The 19612-nt window shown below is 39.3% G+C and overlaps 1 protein-coding gene across 7 annotated transcripts in view; it reads left to right on the top strand.

The window, feature by feature from the left end:
- NTNG1 (netrin G1) overlaps positions 1–19612 on the top strand; it is a 151821-nt gene that overhangs the window by 46556 nt on the left and 85653 nt on the right. For all 7 annotated transcript variants that reach the window (XM_015636365.3, XM_015636359.3, XM_015636358.3 and 4 more), the window contains exon 3: positions 18441–19081. In XM_015636365.3, coding sequence (XP_015491851.1) covers positions 18441–19081 — 641 coding nt within the window. The remainder of the gene's footprint in view (positions 1–18440; positions 19082–19612) is intronic.

Raw genomic sequence — 19612 nt, 5'->3', positions numbered from 1 at the left:
GCATCCAAAATATAATTTAGCTCACATATACAAATATCAAAATATTCAGCTTCTGAAGTCTTAATGTATTTTTTTAGAGAAATTTGATTTTGATTAAAGGTAGAGAGACCTTTAATCAAAGATTAAAGAGATCAAAGAATTAATCAAATTATTTTAAAAATTTATTACAACAAAACTTTGATTAAAGATTGCAGGGAACCTAATGCATTTTTAAAGATTTAGTTTCCTAATTTTTTTTGTTGTCTGTTGCAGCTTTAAAGAAGTCAGAAGAATTATTCCCATTTTATCCTGATTTACACAGATTTCCCATAGCATTTCATTAAAGATAAGAATATAAGCACTGTAGACCAGATTATCTATATTTTCACAGCACTGAAGAGTAAATGTATATTTTCCCAGAGATTTTATTCAGTCATCCTTGATATCATCCAGGAAGCTAGAGATAATCTCCCTTCAAACTCTGGAGCAGTTTAGGAATGCAACACAGAATCTCCTTTGTATGTGACTTCTTCTGCATTACGTCACGGAGGAGTGTTAAAAAACAAGTTTCTTCTAAAACTGAAAAGCACCTGTACTGCAAGAAGGGAAATGTATTGTTCTTACAAATACTTGCTTGTGTTGAATCATTGCAAAAATTAATAAGCCTTCCCCAACCCTTCTTGCTCATCTGCTATGCTACAGATTCAAAACTCAAATAAATCCTTCCTGCAGCCTTCTCACCATTGAGCTGTGTTATATTGCAATGGCCCTTTAAAGAATTATTTTAAAAATACAAAGCGTGAAATAACTTAGGACACTGCAGTCTGGGGTATTGCCTTTATGAATGGTGTATTTCCTTACAAGGTCACTCTCCCAAGTAATTATTATTCTTGGTATTTCACCAGTTCAGGAAAGTTTTGTTTCCGAAGTCTAGCACACACATGCATCACGAGTGCCTGTTTGGCTAATGCCATGCAGGCAGCATGCTGCAGCCTGCCCTCAGAGCAGCAATTCTATTTGCAGAACAGTCTATTTGTAACTTAATTAAACTCACTTGGTGAATTATTTTAAATGTCATCATTCATAATTGGTGTTTGGCGCTTTTTTAATGCAGATGTATTAAGGAATAATTAATTTTACATCAAGTTAAGTCCAGTAATAAAATAACGCCAAACAATGAAACAGTGGGAGATCAGTCCTCGTCTGAGGTGACTAGAAGGGCACATTGTTGCAATGTCATTTTTGTAACCTTTACAACTATTCAGCTTTAAGAGACTGATTTTATTTGGTGTCCCACATCGAATACAGTGTGTCCTTTCATTATTTTTTCTCCCAGTGTGAGAATATTTTGTCTCATAAGCTCTTGCTGCTGTTTCCATAATTGGAGCATCTAGGAGCAAGTCTGCTTCAATTTAAATCAGTGCAAAGATTCCCACAGTCTTCAGTGGGAGTTAAGAGTGACAGATGAAGGACTTGTCCATCACAAATGCCAGAGTAACAGCACCAAATACATATATGTATATATGTATGTATTCTCTTCTTATACTTATGCTGCTTCCTGAAGCTTTCCTACTTGGATTTACTCAGGAATGTAGGATGGGGCTGTTTTGCATCCCCTTCTCCAAGGCACAGCAACAAGCAAACACCTGAGCTTTGCTAAGACCAGCACATGCTTGACAGCTTGTCATTGTAATGGTGACAAAAGAGCAGCTGGTCATCAACAAAATAATAAAACTGACAATGAGAGAAATTAAAATGCTGTCAAGATGGGCAATGCCTCCAGGCAGGTGTTGTCTTCACCCCTGTTTGGACAATGGCCCTCAGCAAGCTGTGGGCTTGCCCCGTTCCATGACACCCACTGCAATACCAGCATGTAAACAAATAGTAATAACTAAGACATTCAACAGAATGACAGCCAGCAGAAAGCTTTTTTACTTAGCTTCTACCACTGTGTAAATGTTGTCCATGTAAATGAACTGTAAACATTTTACACAGACCTATGGTATTCAACACGTGTGCTCCTTGGACCACTGTGAAAGCTGAAAATTTGTTCCTCTGCTGTAAATAAGAAGCAGGATGACAAACACTGAGTTTAGACACTTTGACATCTATGATTTTTAATTGAAAATTCAGACTATCCAGTACATAATCCACATTTTAACCATTACTATGTAACTTACGTGAAACTCTCCTGCAGGGTGATAAGATTCATTATTGTATAAAAGGTAGTCAGAACCTCAACAAATCTGCCTTTTCAGTCTAATCTTTGTAGTTACATCATCCCACGCCTACCTTCACTCTGCTAGCCTAGACTCAACTTACAAAGCCAGGCATTTGTAGGTGTAGGTATTAAAAAAAACCAACAAAATCCCATTTGTGATGGTGACTGACAAACACAGAGCATCTTAAATGAAGGTGTCCTGAAGGACTTAGAGCCTGCAGTGTAATTTAATTAAGATATCAAAGTGATAGCATTATATCATCTATGACAGCTATTCTATTATAAAGCATTTCTTTAATTAACAAAGGCAGCACCTGAGAAGGCAAGCACTGGTATGAAACACACTTGCCTTACACTCAGAGAAACACAATTACTCTTCAGACTAACTTGAGTCACACCAGTTCTACTGCCTTTTTATTTGCCTTCACTGTGGCCTCCATTCCCTGGTTACATGGACTGCCCACAGCTCCAGGATGCTGCAGGGATCTTGTCCTAAGCCTTGCCACACCTACAAGCTCCAGGAGCAGAGCGGTGACTTTTAGTTTTTCCATAGTCAAAAAACTGCCTCCTCATTTTCCTGCATTGGGGAGAGCAGCTGATGGCACAGCAGCTTCGGAGAAGCTCAATCTATGCGGAGTTAAAAGCTGCTGGGAAGTGACAGGATGATCTGGGACTTCATAAGCACTGGGATACCTCCTGGAGCTTTTATTCAATTGCTATTCAGGTTTTATTCAGTAAGAACATCTGTTGGTTTCAGCAAATTCATGTCTAGGAATTGAATTAATTGAATCTCGGGATCGGATTTGCCTCATTGAAAAGAACTTCAGAGAATTTAAATAAACTATAAAGTCCTAACAAAATATTTTCTATGGCATAGAGTTGTTTTATAACTACTTAAATATCCCTTCATATATTCAACATACAGCTTTAAATGGTTTTCTTATGTGCTTGCAGATTTTAAAAAAAGTCAGAGGTTTCTATTTTTGAGCATCATATCCAAACTTTTGGCATTGGCCAAGTTCAGACACCTGCAAGTACGCAGGCAGTTTCTCCAGGTTTGGGGGGTTACAGAACCCTACAAGAAAATGTTACATAAATATATATACAGTTGTGCTTCTAAGCTTCTCTTATATCTGCAAAGTAACGATTACAAAATGAAGTCTAGAAAAGCAGTCTAAGTATGAAGGAACTTAGAAAGGAACTTGAGTATGCATAATATCAGAGGAAGGAATTGATTCTATGATTAAAAGCTAGTCAGTACTGTGTTGCAGGGTATATACAAATAAGTAGAGAGAAACAGAGTCACAAATGTTTGCAAGGAGATGAGAGGTAAACAGCAGATTTTTTTTTTTTTTTTTTTGCTTTCATAGCTCCTATGATGAAGACAAGTATCTCTCCAGCTTCTTGAATAAATTACATTAATAGATAATTTCCATAACCTTACTGTGTCACTATGAGTTGTTATTAAAATCAAAGATATGTTAAGAGGCTTTCTTTTTTTCTAATATATATTTTAATTATTGGCCAGCTTTTTGAATTTGCATGTGCCCACAAAATATTATTAACTGGGACATTCAAGTGCTATATAATAATTCACAAAAATAATCTCAAATCCATTTAAAATTATTTACAGCCTTATGTTCACTTCTATTATAACCTTAAACTTGGAGTTATTTTCCATTGATCTCACTGCAGCACTTTCAGTAAATGCCCAGTGAAAAATTAGGAGAAATGAAAATTAAAAAAAATCCAAGGGCATATCTTTTGAAGTTGCTTTTTTTTTTTTTTTTTTTTTTTTTTACTTTTGCATTAACATATCACAGATGGCTGTGTGGAACAGGGTGATTTTGTATGCTGTCTAAAGACATTGTTATAAGCAGAGCTATGCCACTTCTTATCCATAAAACACTTCATTGGGGCCTGAAAATACTCAGATGCTATTTGCAAATGTTTTTTTATACGAAAAAATGCAAGTGTTGCATACCTTTGGTTTGTAGCATAGTACAGCCTTAAATCCTCTGTCAGATGAGAGAGTACCTCACCTTCTCTGAGGTCTTTTATTTTTGCACCCTTAAAAGTATTGACTCATTTTATAAACAGATACTTCTCATTCTAGTAAGTGCACTTCATACAGCTCCTTTCATACTAACTGGAACCTAAAATTCCATTTAAAGATAAATGCTGAGCAGCACTAGCTTGTTTAAATTACAGAGTCCCTGTAGGAGCACATGGAGGCATCTCTCTCGTGTTCATCCCTTTCTGGCTCCAGATGCTGCCTCGCCCAGGTGCACATCCAGGTGCTGGGGAGGGGCAGTCCCTGTTGTGCCCCCCACAGAGGCAGCTAAGGTGGAGCTGGGCTGTCCCAGTACTCTCCTGTCCCTTAACAGCCCTGACCTCTGGGCCACACAGCCAGGACACTGCAGGATGCTGCAAGGTTTTGACCTTTCTTGCACCTACCGCAAGAAACAGAGTCTGTTGGAAAGTAGTCATACAGTCAACCATCAAGTCATTAAACAGCATTTTTACTCGAAATTAGTTGAGCAGCTAGACAAGCTAGAATAAGAGAATGTAATTTTTCACATTTCAATTGGCAGCAGTTAATTGCATTACTATATCCAAGGTGTTTCTCTTTATCACATCTTCTGTAAGATGTGTGATGGGTAGGAGTGATAGGGAACATAATATGCTGTAATTTATTACTTCCCAGGGTGGTATAGTTGAACGAAGCATACTTAGAGCTTCTCTTATCAGCTTGCTCTGTAATAGATTGAAATGTATTAGGATAAAAGGAAACCCTGTCCTTAAACTTTACCTTCAGGCATCCCAGCAGGCAATTGTAGAAAGTCTATTTTTACCACTATAGAAAAATTGCATTCAGTCTCTTCTTGTGAAAAACTCCTCCACCTAATGCTTACCTCAAGTCAGACACTTTTTAGGTTACATTCATTTGACAATGTTTGTGAGTTAGAGTTGTTTTGTCCTAGCATACACATGCAGATTTAATCTCTGTAAGGGGCTAATAGCACAGAAAAAGAATTGGCAGCACAGTGTCCCGTAGGCAAGCAGCATTGAAATGGCCAGCACCACTACATGCTCCAGGCTGCCCTGGTCTTACTAATGCAGTTCCCTGAGCCCAGTTCATGTGCCATGAATTCATCATTGTTCCTGGTTACACTGGAGGCATTTCAGAGGGAAACCCCAGCTTGCAGAAGTCTTGCCACAGCTCTGTAGGGAAAGAAGCCTCTTCATCTTCAGATTTTAATTACTTTATAATCAACCCAGGAAACAAGTCTGCCTCAGTTCAAGGGAGTTATTTGCATGCTACACATTTGATGAGTTATTTGAAAGTGCTACATACCTTATCATAAGCCTTTCTTGCGCTTGGAGATGCTCTTGCTTTACTTTAGGTAGAATATCCACATTCAGACTTGGGAGGTACTCTGTGTCATTTGGGACAGTACCTGAGGCTATGAAATCTTGTTGGGGACTGGTTTTATCCCCTTTTCTCTGAGGTGCCCCCCTGAGGCAGCAGCAGTGATCATGCAGACATTACAGCCTGCCCTCTACATGGGACAGGAGCAGCTGCTCTGCTTCCCCTTGCAGCAGCACTGCCACACAACCAGTTGGGCTTCTCCATATTCCAGTGTGCTAGGATGAAATAAGTTTTTTAAATGACAGGTTGTTAGGAGGTAGTACAAGCACGGACTATACCTGAAGTATAAATTTGCAGATAACAGTATTAATGATTTTAGGAAGGCATTGTATATATTTCAGAGCTGTGTGGGTTTTTTTTTTATCATGGACATATGTAAATAAAGGAAATTACATTAGATTCTTCAGCACAGAACTGAACAAATTACCAGTTTATCACAAAGTTTGCAACCCTTCCTCAAAAGAGAATATGTGGGGATTTTTTTTGATTGAATTACTTATATTGGTGCAGTATCCTAATGTGGATTTGATGAGTGACTTTATTCTTTTTCAAAGCACTATGTGCTCTAATTTGAATGTGGAGAGACATCACACAATTCATTGTGAATACTAATAAGACATCCCTTCACTGTATAATGAAATTCAACATTCAAATTTATTTCTATAACAATTCCACATTATGTAGGTATACACTGTGACTCATTAAAAATATTTATTTTATCATCCTGACAAACACAAATGACGGGAAAACAACGTGGCCCACCTTTTAAGAGAAATGAGATGAAATTGGATTTCACTTACAACTGTCATTATTGTTTATGTTCTTTCTCATTCTTCCTTTAAGTGGTTCACATACATGCAAAGGTCCTCTAAGCCTGGGAATCCTGTTACAAAAAACTTAACAAATTCAACAGAAATGAGTGCAGATCCTGGAGCAAGAATAAGACAGGGGGAGGGGGGCTATATATATATTAAGAACAGTGTTTCTGCATAACATCAGCAATTCTAACCGTGGTGTTTGACATTCGGTGTTAGTCCATCAGCTCTAAAACTTATTAAAAATGGCAGTAGACGTATCAGTAGGTCTGACATTGTCAAAAATAATAATGATGTTAAGAATCAGAAATAAAATTACAATTATTGTAGAAATACAATTTTGCATGACATCCACAAGTACAGAATCAATAATACTCTGGAGTAGGATGAACAGTGCCTACAGATGCAGACAGTCCCAAAAGCACAGCTGAGACATCCCTAACAAGAAAAGAATTTATTCTGTCTCTTTAGCCCTTTTTATTTGTTGTCTGGCTTTGCACTTTCTTTTCTCTATGGCATTAGCCATAGAATGAGTAAAAAGATTTCCCTTGGAAAAAAAATAATTAATAAAAAAAAAAATCTCTTTGAAAAAAAGGCCTGTGAGGCATAGGAAAAAGGTCTGGCTTAGCCACCGCTTGTCTGAGCACTAATTGCTTCACCTCTTTGTCTGATCTCCCCCCACCTGCAACTTTGTGGGCAGCTGAACATGGTTGTAAATCATTTGGATATTCAGAGCTAAAAAGTAGTATGCAAAACATTACATAAATCTGCAATATTACATAAATGTGGATTGAAAGTTTTTTTACAGCTTTAAGTGACCTGGTTTTGCTATCCTTATTCATAACTACTACACTACATCCTATTCAAACTGATGTGATACTATGCAAAATGAAGGACTGTCAGAGCTGGGGAAGACAGCCTGCCTTGGCTGTCTAATTTCAATGATAACAAAGTAAAAGTTAGTCCAGCTTTGGGAAATTAACTGTTTATGGAATGGCACTCAGCATTTCTCTCATTGGGGTGATTAGTAAAACATCAGCTCACTGTTTTGGTAATGCTCTAGTGAATACACACATTATTTAGTGTAGGTTGTGCAGGTATTTGATTAGACCATCTGTTCTAAGAAGATTAAGATGAAATAAAATGAAATTGAAGATAACTTTTTCTAACTATGTTTTGCATTACATTTGATAAAAGTTATTTCACTATTGCTACTACTTCCACTACTTAGGAATCCTCTTTAGCAATCTCAAAAGTCTCCCACAGAGGAAGCAGGAATCACCCCAGGAAAGCTATTAAAACTGACAGTGGTTTGTCACAGGCAAGCATTAATGAATACCATGGAGGATTTGGTTTTCTTCTGCTCATTGTCTTGCCATAATTCATAGTCAATATCCCACAGATTTTGCAGAATGACTGTGTAGCTGCACATCTAGGCAAGCAAATAGCATCTTTTAAGTTGGTGAAAATTACAAGTGAGAAATAAATTAAGAGATCTTGTTTCTGAGGGTGAATACTTAAACAAGGACTTTGTCTTCACAAAGCTAGGTAAGGTTCGTGATTTGCTTTTGTTAGTTTCCCTTTTAACTACTTCCTAGTATAGGAGTTGTGCATTTCTGTGCATGAAAATAGTTTTGTATAAACTTCTTGTCAATCAGAACAGCTTGGTACAGTGCCTTTGGCTATCTCCACTAACACAGTCTGCCAGTATTCAGAGTAAAACATAAGACCTGCAATCACAATGACACAACATGACATACCCTCTATCACACTGCTGTACTTCCCAGCTGTAACATATTCTACAATTTTACTTTCAGGAAAGAATAAAATTACCAGGTGAAGCAAATTAAAAATATAAAGCATGCTCATACAGATGTGTAAATACTGCCAGTAGAAAAAACAGAATTCTTCATACCTGAATTTAGATTTTTGAGGTTGCAACAGCAATACCTGCAGTGCAGACCAGGGTAAGCATTTTCAGGTGTTGTGTTTACATCTCAGAAAGGAAATAATCTGACTTTGTTGTTCTAAATCCTGCTGCTCTTTGTAAGAATAAAATTGTAATGATGCCTTGGGGGGGGACATATATAGTGAAATTCATTTTGTTGGGACAGAAATGGTTGTGTCTAAGTGCAACAGACACATATACCCCCTGAGTAGTCTTCTTCAACATAAATAACACCTGCACATGCAAGTAGCTATTTTTGTTTGTAAATGATCTTTTAACAGATAAGCATGAGTACAACAGCATAGACATAATTTAGCTCTTTGTTCACTATTAGGGTGCATTTTCATGCTGCCCTTAAGCCAGTGAATCTATCTACACTGCTTCACTTCATTCCCAGTTGCTGCATCCCTTCTGCAAGTACCAGTACTCTTCTGGCCAAGCAGTGCAGAGAACAGAGACCTAACTCAGTGAAATACTTTAGACTGGGGGAAAAAGCACTTGTTTTTCAGACACATCCAGCTCACCAATACAGCAGCATAATAATGTGGGATCTCCCAAATTTGTAGGAAATTTGTGCTTAGAGAGAAGCTGCCAGCTCGGAGACCATCATCTCCCCAGCAGAATTTCAGGGGCAGGCAAACAGGGAGAGGGCTGAGCAAGCAGCACATTGCTTCATGTGAGGATAATGCTCACTTGAGGCAGGACTGAGACCATGGCAAAGGTGCAATTTGGAAGGAAAGAGATCCACTGGAGGTTGATGGACCAGAAAAGTTGCACAACAACATTTCTTAAATTGTTTTCCAATTTTTTTAAGGCCTCCTCCTTCAAACCCAGAAGAATGATGTCTGAGCTATTTTAAAGAGCAGCCTTATTTTAATTTAGTGCAAAATTACTGGCGGCCCTTGGTAGTTTTGCTGAGCAGAAGGAGAGAGCAGCAGGTGAATGGCTGGGAGCCCTTTGGGCCTGTCTGCATACACATGCACCCACCCTTGGCACTGTGACCTCAAAATCACCCCTTTGAAACTACATGATACTGCTTTGTAACCATAATTTGAGCTTCACTGAATCTGAAAATTCCATATTTATTAAACACTAATTGTAAAGCATATTACTATGTTGATCAGTCAGCCAAGCCTAACACGTAAATTGAGCTATTGTGTGAACTACACATAGAACTGCTGAAGTTGTTTTTACATAATCCTAGAGGGACATTAACATTTCAGACTAGTACTACCTTGTTTGAACTTGCACAGAAACCAGTAGTAAAATGGTTAAATGGATGTTATTTTTTTAAAAAAAAATATATTATTTGCTTTAAAATATCTGTCTGTAATAATGCAAGCTTTTCTTATTAGTCTATACTTAAATACAGTAGAAATAGACAAAAAAAAGATGAGCTTGTTTAGAATAGTTTGTTGTTTTGCACTTTACACTTTTGTATGTGATTTTGTAAAATACTTTTCAAGTTTAAATCAGATTCAGCAGTTCTTCCCTAAATATTTGGACACTGTAGAATAGACATGTGCTATAAAAAAGCTGTGACAGTCTGCTTTGGTAGAAAGTCACATAATTAATAAAGTGATGTTAATGAACTACATAGCATTTTAGAAAGCTACTGGATTGAAAAATATCACAGCCAAGAGAAAAAAGAATAAGGAGCTTTGTATATCTTTCTCAATAAGTGAATCGTGCATTCAGCATTATCGTTAAGCTACTTAAGTGGCAGTTCAACAATGGAGAGTTTTAGTCCAGATCTGCTATGGACAGAAGATTTTTAAACTAGTATAAATCCATTCTGTTATATCCAATATCTTACCATAATAAGATATAGCTAACCAGCAACAGCTTGATGAAAACTTTTCACTGTAATTCCTTTTAAACTATATATGCAAAAATCATGGTTCCTTCATTTAATGGAGAGATCCTGAGCCATGTAGTTTTCATTCAAGTCATTACAACACCATACATTTATTTTCCATTAGCTTTAGGATTTTTGTGTTTCTATACTGCTCACTCCTAACCTGACATGGCATTTTGTACATACATGACTTTTTTAGGGCTGTGATGAATACACTACATAGAGAGGTGTCCAAGTAAGATGCATTTACTGAAATTAGCACAGGATAGGATTGCACTGAACACTGTTGCAACTCCTCAGTTAAACACCACATCAGTGCTCTGTTCCACTCACTTCCTTTGATTGACACAAAAATCGGGTAGAAATTTGCATCCTGGCCAGGGCTTGTGGCTTCAGTACTTTGCACAAGCCTCCACAGTTATTAATCCAGAGCTGTCCACCACGAGGACAAGGAAACCCTTACCACAGGAGTGGGGCCATAGAGACAGGAGATGGAGCTTTGTTGGGAACCAGTTTGAAACCTAAGAACAACCCTTTGCAGAAGCAAAATCCATTTACAACCCACCTGCCTCTAGCATTATTACAAGGCACATTTCTTCACTTTGCCTATAGGCAGTAAAAACACAGAACTAGTTACATCTACATACTCAGTTGTGTATGTACCAGAAAAGTCCCTCCTGGCACTCTCACACAGCTCAGGCACTGTGCCCTGCATGGGAGGGTCAGGAGCCCACCCAGATTGTAGTGTTCCACTTTCCTCACACCGGGAGTCTTCCAGAAATTTTTGCTAGCACAGAATTCCCATGATTTGGTATCTCATGATTTGATTTTATACTAAACTAGTATAAAGAGCTCCGCTCTACATAGCATCCTAGGGCAAGCAGAGAAGTTTTGCCTTTCTGCAGTGGCCATCCCTTCAGTCCCTGCATATCCCTCAGCAGGTGCCAGGGAGCAGCAAGGGAGGATGTGCCATCAGAGAGCAGCACCCCACACAGCCAGAGCACAGCTGGGACACACTGACATCCCATCAGCCACCCCAGCTACAACGAGTGGGCACATCAGGGTCACTGAGGGAGCCTGCTCAGGAGGAGAGAGGGATCCAGGGCTGCAACACAAGCCTAAGGTGAAGAAAGGCCCAGGTGGAGAGCTCAGCCTAAGCTGAAACAGGATCTGGTGTGGGGCCCAGGTGGGGCTGGCCAAAGACATTAAGAGGGTCTTCCATGATATCAAAACCTGTTTCTCAGACTTTTTGGTATGCTCAGTTTTCTTTTTTGGCCCAAAACTCTGGACACAATAATTTATAACTACAGAGGAACAAAAAAAAAAAAAAAAACCAAAAACAAACCAACTCTCTCTCTCTCTATATATATATAGTGTTTCTGGCACCCTGATTTCTCCTATCCCCACCAGGATGATATAATTTCTCAGATTTGATGCTCAAATTCCCTCCATGATGACTGTGATCAACAATAACATCTGTTTGTGATAATGGACCAACTTTCCTCTGCACTGGCTTTTCCTTGCTCAGGAATGGCACCTTTCAGTTGTAGTGTTTAGATTTCTCCTTTCTACCTCCTCAATAGCTCCCATTCTAATCCATGGATAGTCCAAAATAATCAGAAAGTGAGCAAGATGAGAGGTGTATCAGAACAGAAAACATAATGCTGTTGTTACTGGCAGTATAAGCTATTCCCAGCTGAGGACACCCCCTGTATCTCCTGCACACCTTCCTTGCCAGAGCTCCTGCAGGGCAGCAGGGTGGCTGGAAAACTGGCTTAGACAAAAATGCACTGATGTGAGCTGAGCAGGATGCTGGAGATGGATACCCTCTGCTGCCTTGTCCAAGGAGTGCTCTCATGGATGGGGTGCTTTATACCCAGGACAGCTGTTCCGAGAGAAGGGGATATTACACACCCTGGGAGTTAGGTTTCTTAAATCCAGATATGATTCTGGTATAAAAGAAACTGCATTTTCTTGGAACATTTGCCATATTGTTCAGCCAGAGCTAGCACAGTGGGGTCCCAGCATCAGGCGTGTCATGACACTGCAAAAGCTATAAATAGGAAAGTGATTATGTTGCCAGATACCTGCTGATGCAAGAGGAAAACACCAATATTGAGTTTCTGAAATAACAAAACTGCACTGGGGTTAGTGCCAGTAAGATCTGCCATAAGGTTATGCCAGAATGATCAAGTGGCCAAAGTTACATCAGCACAGTTGACAACATCAGGGACAGTTTCAGCAGCAGAAAGCTACCAGTGAGGAAAAGAAGGATTTTCACTCCCCTGAAGTGGGTAAAAAATATTTAAGTGGGAACAAAACTCCATTTGCCTCATAGAGTAAATTGAAAATCATTTTCAAAAACATTTTCTAGTTTCTGAAAATGTTTCTTCTAGTTCTGCTAGGAAGCAAATGCTTTTGGCAAATGCAACAATGCATTTGGTGCTGCAAATATGAAAATGTTTTCCTATGCAACATTTTCAATACATAGTATTGAAGAGGCAGTAATCTGAGAACTACTCTGTATGCCAGGAATACCTTCACATGACCTACCAAAAGGCTTTGCAAGAAACTCTACAATATAATCAGGGATTACCGAGTTCATCATGCAGAGGCATTTCTTTCTAATTCTGCATCTATATGTAAATTTGGTATAGGATTCCATACCTTGTGGAGGTGTTCTCATAAAGAATTATTAGCTAGGTTTGTGTGCCATACAGCAAAGTGCCAGATTTCTAGAGATTTCAATATATTTTTAAAGTCTGAATTACTAGGGCCTTCTTACACCAAGTTTGTTGCAGGATCAGGACCATAATCTACAATGTACTTTCAAGCTTTAAAGTACATGAAGTTGTTAAGCATTATTGTCTATTTTTGGCCAGTCACATCCTCCCTGGTTTAATCTTTTTAAGTCTCCCCAGAAGGTATTGATTTAAACATGCTTTTATTTTCTTTTTTGCTCATTATGAAGAATGTACATTGTTCAGCCTGCAGCTCAGAGTTCAAAGTGCTAGTCTGGGCATCCAGATGCCCTCGCTTGGGAGCTCTTGAAAAAGCATCAAATCTTCCACTCAGATTTTAGCACTTTTTCTGTCCTAACTTTAACTTAAAATGCTGTCACTGCAGTGATGAAAGGCTGTTGATGGTAAAATGTTCTTGTCTACAGCCATTCCTGTCGTCATTGCAGCAATAATTCTGCAGACATTGACTGAGATGCTCTCAAATCAGCTAATGGATGTAGTGTCTTTGATAACATCAATGATCATGCACCAGGTCCTGGGCCTTGCCAATCCTCCAACTCACTGACTGTTTGCCCTTAGCAGAACACCACCTAATAAGTAGTATATCACAATTAATGGTTTCATAATCTGGCTCTGTCACAGTAAACAAGTAATTCCTTGTTAGAAACCACATGTAAAATGTAAGCATTAGGGCAATTGCTGCTGTTAGCTGTTACTGTCTAATTAATCACCTACAATGTACAGCATGCACCAAGTGAATTAATTGTCATGATCTTTTGAAAAGGAAAACAGAAGTACTCTATTATAATTTCCAAAAGTGTGACTTGAATGTAGTAATTTACCACACAGCCATACTCCAGACATAAGTGAGGCTGTATTTATTTCTTGTCTTGTGCATCTGATCTAATTACCTTGTGGCAGTGGTATGAAAATCAGTTGCAGTGACTCACTTCTTGAAAGTTTATTTTGGTTCTTCTTAAAATCTCAGCCAGCTTGACCTCAGCAGCCTTCACCAGTTTGATAATGCAAGTTATAATCCTCTGTAGGGATTTAGCCAGGTGTCCATTACAGCATGTAATCTGTGATACAGCTTCCAGTATTCATGCTACACAAGAGTTAAGCCCCTCTGTCTTTGTTCCTGAGTGAGAAAGTCCATGAGGTCTTAACGTGGTCAGGGAACAAAGTTAAAGAAGCAACATCTTCTGTTGAGCCCTGAGCCTGTGTGGGAGCTGTACAGGTGAGAGAGCAGAGGCTTCACCTGAGCAGCAGTACTGCAGCTGCTCCCTTGCTGATGTTCAGAAGTCACACTACTGCTGGACCTGTGTTTCTACCTAAATCCACACTTTAGGGTCACTGTGCTGTTCCTGGAGAGGATTTTGGTAAGACACATTGCTGCCCAGGGGGAGCAAGGCCATCCCCAGCACCCTGTCCCAGCCAGGGACACTTGCAGAGCACCTCCAATGCCACTATAAAAGTTCAAGCTGGCTGGCACAAAGGAACAATGCTGTGTGCTAAAACAAACTAAATCAAGCTAGTTGAGGAGAAACCTACTGGGACCAGTCAGCCCTGCTCAGGAGCTTCTCAGGTAACTCTGCTTTTTCCAGCCTGGGCAGAATGTGATCGAGTCCTGTGATACAGCCACATGTCCTCACTGTGCCTGCAAATCAGGTACTTCCTAAAGCCAACACTTGGACTATGTCAGTAGTTTCAGTAATATTTTCAATTCCATGAGCAGCCAAAACCAGAATCAATAGCAGCTTAATTTGCCTGCCTGCAAGGAGCTATCTAATATCAATCTCCCATTACTGTACAGGAAAACAGTGGGTTTCTTTTAGGTGGTCATGGTTGTGGTGTTGGGAAAGACTCAGCTACTTTTTATGCTAATTGGCAATAAAGTGTTTAGAAGTACATATCAATATTTAATTATTTAGAACTCTCCTAATGGCTTAAATATCATTTTAAAAAGTTATAAATATTTTCCACCTTGTCCTACTGAAGAGCTGCTTCTTGGAAGGCTTAAATGAAGATCTATTTACAGCTGCATGCTAGGAACAAAATTACTTAAAGATGCTAATGCTTTGGTCCTTCAGATGGCCCCAACACAGACTGATCTTAGTTTTCACAAATTGGACAAAGTTTGTCTTTGTTGTATTCATTTTACTGAGACAAGTCCTAAAGAGGATTATCATAGAGATCAAGGCATTAAAATATGTAACTAATCCCAGTTAAATTAATTGTTTTCATAATAACATGTACTGAGGGACATTTGTGTAGAGTAAGACCCTTTTAGACTGTTTTGGTGATGTAAGTATGACTTACCATGCAAATTACATTTAAGATTAATTAGAAGCAGTTGAAAGCCAAGTTGTTAATAGAGAAAATGGGAACCTGATTCCAAGCCTCTGAAGCAATAATTATGTTAAATATTTCAAAATTACATCAGCAATTGCCATGTCAGTAGACAGAGGGGAATTTACATAAACTCATAATTTCTCTCCTCCTGTTAGAATTCAGGACATTTATTTTATTGGCTTATAAGCAGCTTAGATTTTTTTTTTTTTTTCTCCTGATTTTCTTTTTCAAGCACTTGAACTCCACACAGGTTATTTTGGTGTCATCAAATCATTCACCTCTTAAAAGAGAATTCTGTGCCATAAAATTTAAAGAATAATTCAGTTTACTGGTGAGGATATTCCTGAAGCTTTTATTAGGATTCTCATTTGCAGTGATGTCCTTGCCCTGGTGTTTCAGTGGCAATCTGTGGCACCACTGTTACCACTGGTAAGAGTTTCAGGTGCAGGACAGGACAGCGCTGTGATTCTGACCTATTCCTCACAATACTCTGCCAGTAATTGGAAAAGTCTCATCTTTCCCTCAAAAGCTCTGTGCACATAGTTGTAGGCTGCATTTCTGTTGCAAGCTAGGGCTACCAGCTTTCAATGTCATACTGGATTCACATTAATTTGTGGGGTGCTTTTAGAGCCCCTCTCCCAGTCATTCTCTGATTCTGTTGGTATCTAAGCTTTTGCTAAAAAGCAAAAGATTAAAGGCAAAGGGAGTAAAATAAATCAACTAATATAGAGAAAGAAACACTACATCCCATACAACCTGGGTTAGCTGCTGGAAGTCATAAAACATGCTTCCTCCAGCATCCAGGGACTAACGGATCAGAGTGGCTTTAGTTTTTAGCACAAAGAATCACAACAGACTCAGCGGTTGCTTGTGGAGCAGGAAACTAAAGCCATCCCTCACCAGTGCTTAATGCTCCTGTCTGGCTACATGGGAGCATTTATTTCCCGGGTTCTGATACCTGTGACTGCCCAGTGGAGTTGCTTTTGCCAAAGCAGAAGCATAAAGCATATAGGTTAGAGGTACAAAGATATAAGTGACCAGATTTTTCTGCACAACCTCAGGTGTGATTTATGCCACCTGAGCATCTTCTGATAAACTGATATTTACATATAGCCAAAGGGTCCAGAATCTTACAGGTTTCACAATATGTATATTTTCCCTGAGGAAAACAGGCCTGTGTAAGTTAGCAAATTCTGGCATTTGTATCTGATATATTAAATGGAACTTAAATATTAAAAAATTCTGTGTTTTCTCTCTTCTGCTTGAAACTTACTTTTAATTTTCACTGTTTTATTCAAAAGGAAGGCAGAGAAATAGCAATCATGAGCTTGAAATCAGAGCTGTAACAGATTATAGACAATATTTTGCAGAGTCTTTCCAGTTACAGCTGCATGCTTTGAAGCTGTTGGTGTAACAAGCAGCATGCTGGTTTTCAAATAACCCTTTTTGTTGTCTTGTAGTGTTTTTCTTCCCCTAACTTCCAGTCCCAGTGAATCGTTGTCAGTTTTAACATTCAGCTGTATTAACAAGAAGGACAGAGAAAGAAAATAGTATTTTCCAGCCCAGGTAAGAGGAAGTTGCCAGTGGGGAGGTCAAAGTGAGTGCAGAAGTTCTTTTGCTTGTGTTTCATGGGACTATATCAAGGAGCAGAGCAGTGGCCAAGGTGGAAACTCACGTTTGAAACCTGTTTTCCACACTGGATAGCATTGAGTCACTTCATTGCCCTCAGGCTTTGAGATGGAGAGAAATATAACTGCAGTTATAAGAAAATAAAAGGTTGATCATCATGCCAGAGCTTGTTCTCTTCTCAGGGCAGGTGTAGGGAACTCTGACTAATGACAGTAACAGCTACATTAATGACCTCATCCAGCTCTGCTAGGTATAGGCATGTGCATATTTTTCCCCAGCAGTGCTGACTATCAGTGAATAGAGGCTTCCTCCACAATCCCAGTGTCAGGCTGAGGGAAGGATACGGAGCAGCAGTTGCTCTCTGGAACAAACACAGAATGAAGAAGTAGCAAAATACTAATGTACTGTTGAAAGCTGAAATTAGATATACGTGATTCAGTGCAGCCTACAGGGTCTGATATCTTGGCAACTATGCTGCAAGATATCCCCAATCTGCAGACAAAATAGCCTTTGTGAAGAAGCAGAAGATTGTAGTGTGAAAGTTAATGCATCAAAAGACCAGAAAGAGAATAATTCACTTTCACCTTGCTTCAGAGGACAAGCAGCAGTAAAAGCTGTGCACTGTTGGCAAGCTTTTTTTGTTGCTGTTTTTAACTCAACCCTCAGTTCAGATCTCCAGCCACCTCGGCAGTGTTCCAGCTGGAGCCACTGACATCTCCCACCTAATCAAGTGCTGGATTATCTTGTCCTGATAAATTGAACCTGGTGCCTCATGAAAAGTCTTTTCTGAAGTACTTGGGTTCCCTGTAATAAGATGGCAGATACCTGAATCAAGCCCTGGAGCTGACAGAACACTGTTTTTCTAATGGCTTTTGGTTGCAAGTGTAAGTGTTTTAAGGCAAGGCAGTGTTGAGCTGGGAGCACAAGTTAAGCATGATAAATTTCCCACCTGTGTGAAAGGAAACTTGAAAGTGTACTGAGTACTGGCTCATACCGAGTATACAAAGGCTGCACTGCTAGCAAAATACACTTGTCCTAAAAATTAGTTCTCCTTTGGGCAGAGCTCTGAGGAACATGCTTGTTTCAAAAAGAAATTCTCTTTGGCTGCTGCTTATTTCTAAGAGTTGGAGTTACTGAGCTATTAGAGACTTGCATACTGTTCTTAGTCTTCTGTGACTCAATCCCTGGTCCAAGCTGTTCAGGGTAAATAAGCTTTTTTTTTCTTTAATATATACTAAGAAAATTGTTTATATTACAGAAGCAAGGGTGCTCTCTATGTTGCGTTTGTACATTTACTTTAACAGGTAAAACAGCCAGGATGAATCTCATTAAGATAAAGTTATTACTAGCAGGCATTTGTGTTTTCTTGGCTTCCCTCCTGGAGAAAAGCAGTCCTCAGTCAAGAAACACGTGTCACACTCACCTCCATGGTGCCCCTTGTAACACTGCTTTGCTCTTTTCCAGGGGAATCCCTACATGTGCAATAATGAATGTGACGCGAGTACCCAAGAACTGGCTCATCCTCCAGAACTGATGTTTGATCTGGAAGGAAGACACCCCTCCACGTTTTGGCAGTCCACAACTTGGAAGGATTATCCGAAGCCTCTTCATGTTAATATTACACTCTCCTGGAACAAAACCATTGAGCTTACAGATAACATAGTTATCACCTTTGAATCTGGCCGTCCAGACCAAATGATCCTGGAGAAGTCACTCGACTATGGACGAACTTGGCAGCCCTATCAATACTATGCCACAGACTGCTTAGATGCTTTTCACATGGATCCAAAATCAGTGAGGGATTTATCACAGCACACAGTCCTAGAAATCATTTGCACAGAGGAATACTCTACCGGGTACATGACAAATAGTAAAATAATCCACTTTGAAATCAAAGACAGATTTGCTTTTTTTGCTGGACCTCGGCTTCATAACATGGCTTCTCTTTATGGCCAGCTTGACACCACCAAGAAGTTAAGAGATTTCTTTACCATCACAGATCTGAGGATAAGACTGCTTAGGCCAGCAACTGGTGAAATATATGTAGATGAGCAACACCTGGCACGCTACTTTTATGCAATTTCAGACATAAGGGTATATGGAAGGTAAGAGAATATATAACTTTAGAAACAGGCATGTGTGTTTAATTTGAGAAGGTATTCAAAACTGTTTATTTCCCCAAACAAGATGATATTTTCTGCCAAAGTTCCTTGGAAATCTGTCTCAGCTGAAGGCCATTGCTCTCATACCAGAAGTTTCTGACTCAGTGGCACCAGGTCTGGGTGTTCGCTGGCATTCGCCTTGGATCTTGAGCCCTGGCTCTCACAGGCAGGATGGCATTGTTCATGTGTTGGCTCAGGAATTCACCCTTGCAGTGGGACACTTTCTTCTCTTAGGCAGTCACTGATCCAGTGGCAGTTAAATAAAAACAGATTCTGTTTTATCATTTGACCTTTCCAGGACTCTAATGTGAGCTGTGATTGATACAGCAGCCCTTGTACAAACCCTTCCCACTAGGTCTGGCTGTGAAGAAGGAAAGCAGCGAAGATTAGAGTCCATGCCTTGTACTTTAATTAGCTCTGAAATGCAGAGAAGCTGAATTAAAATGGAAAAAACCCAAGTGTTTTAGATAGACT

Source organism: Parus major, chromosome 8, assembly GCF_001522545.3.
Source record: "Parus major isolate Abel chromosome 8, Parus_major1.1, whole genome shotgun sequence".
Lineage (NCBI taxonomy): Eukaryota > Metazoa > Chordata > Aves > Passeriformes > Paridae > Parus > Parus major.
This window is presented reverse-complemented; position numbering and strand designations above follow the sequence as displayed.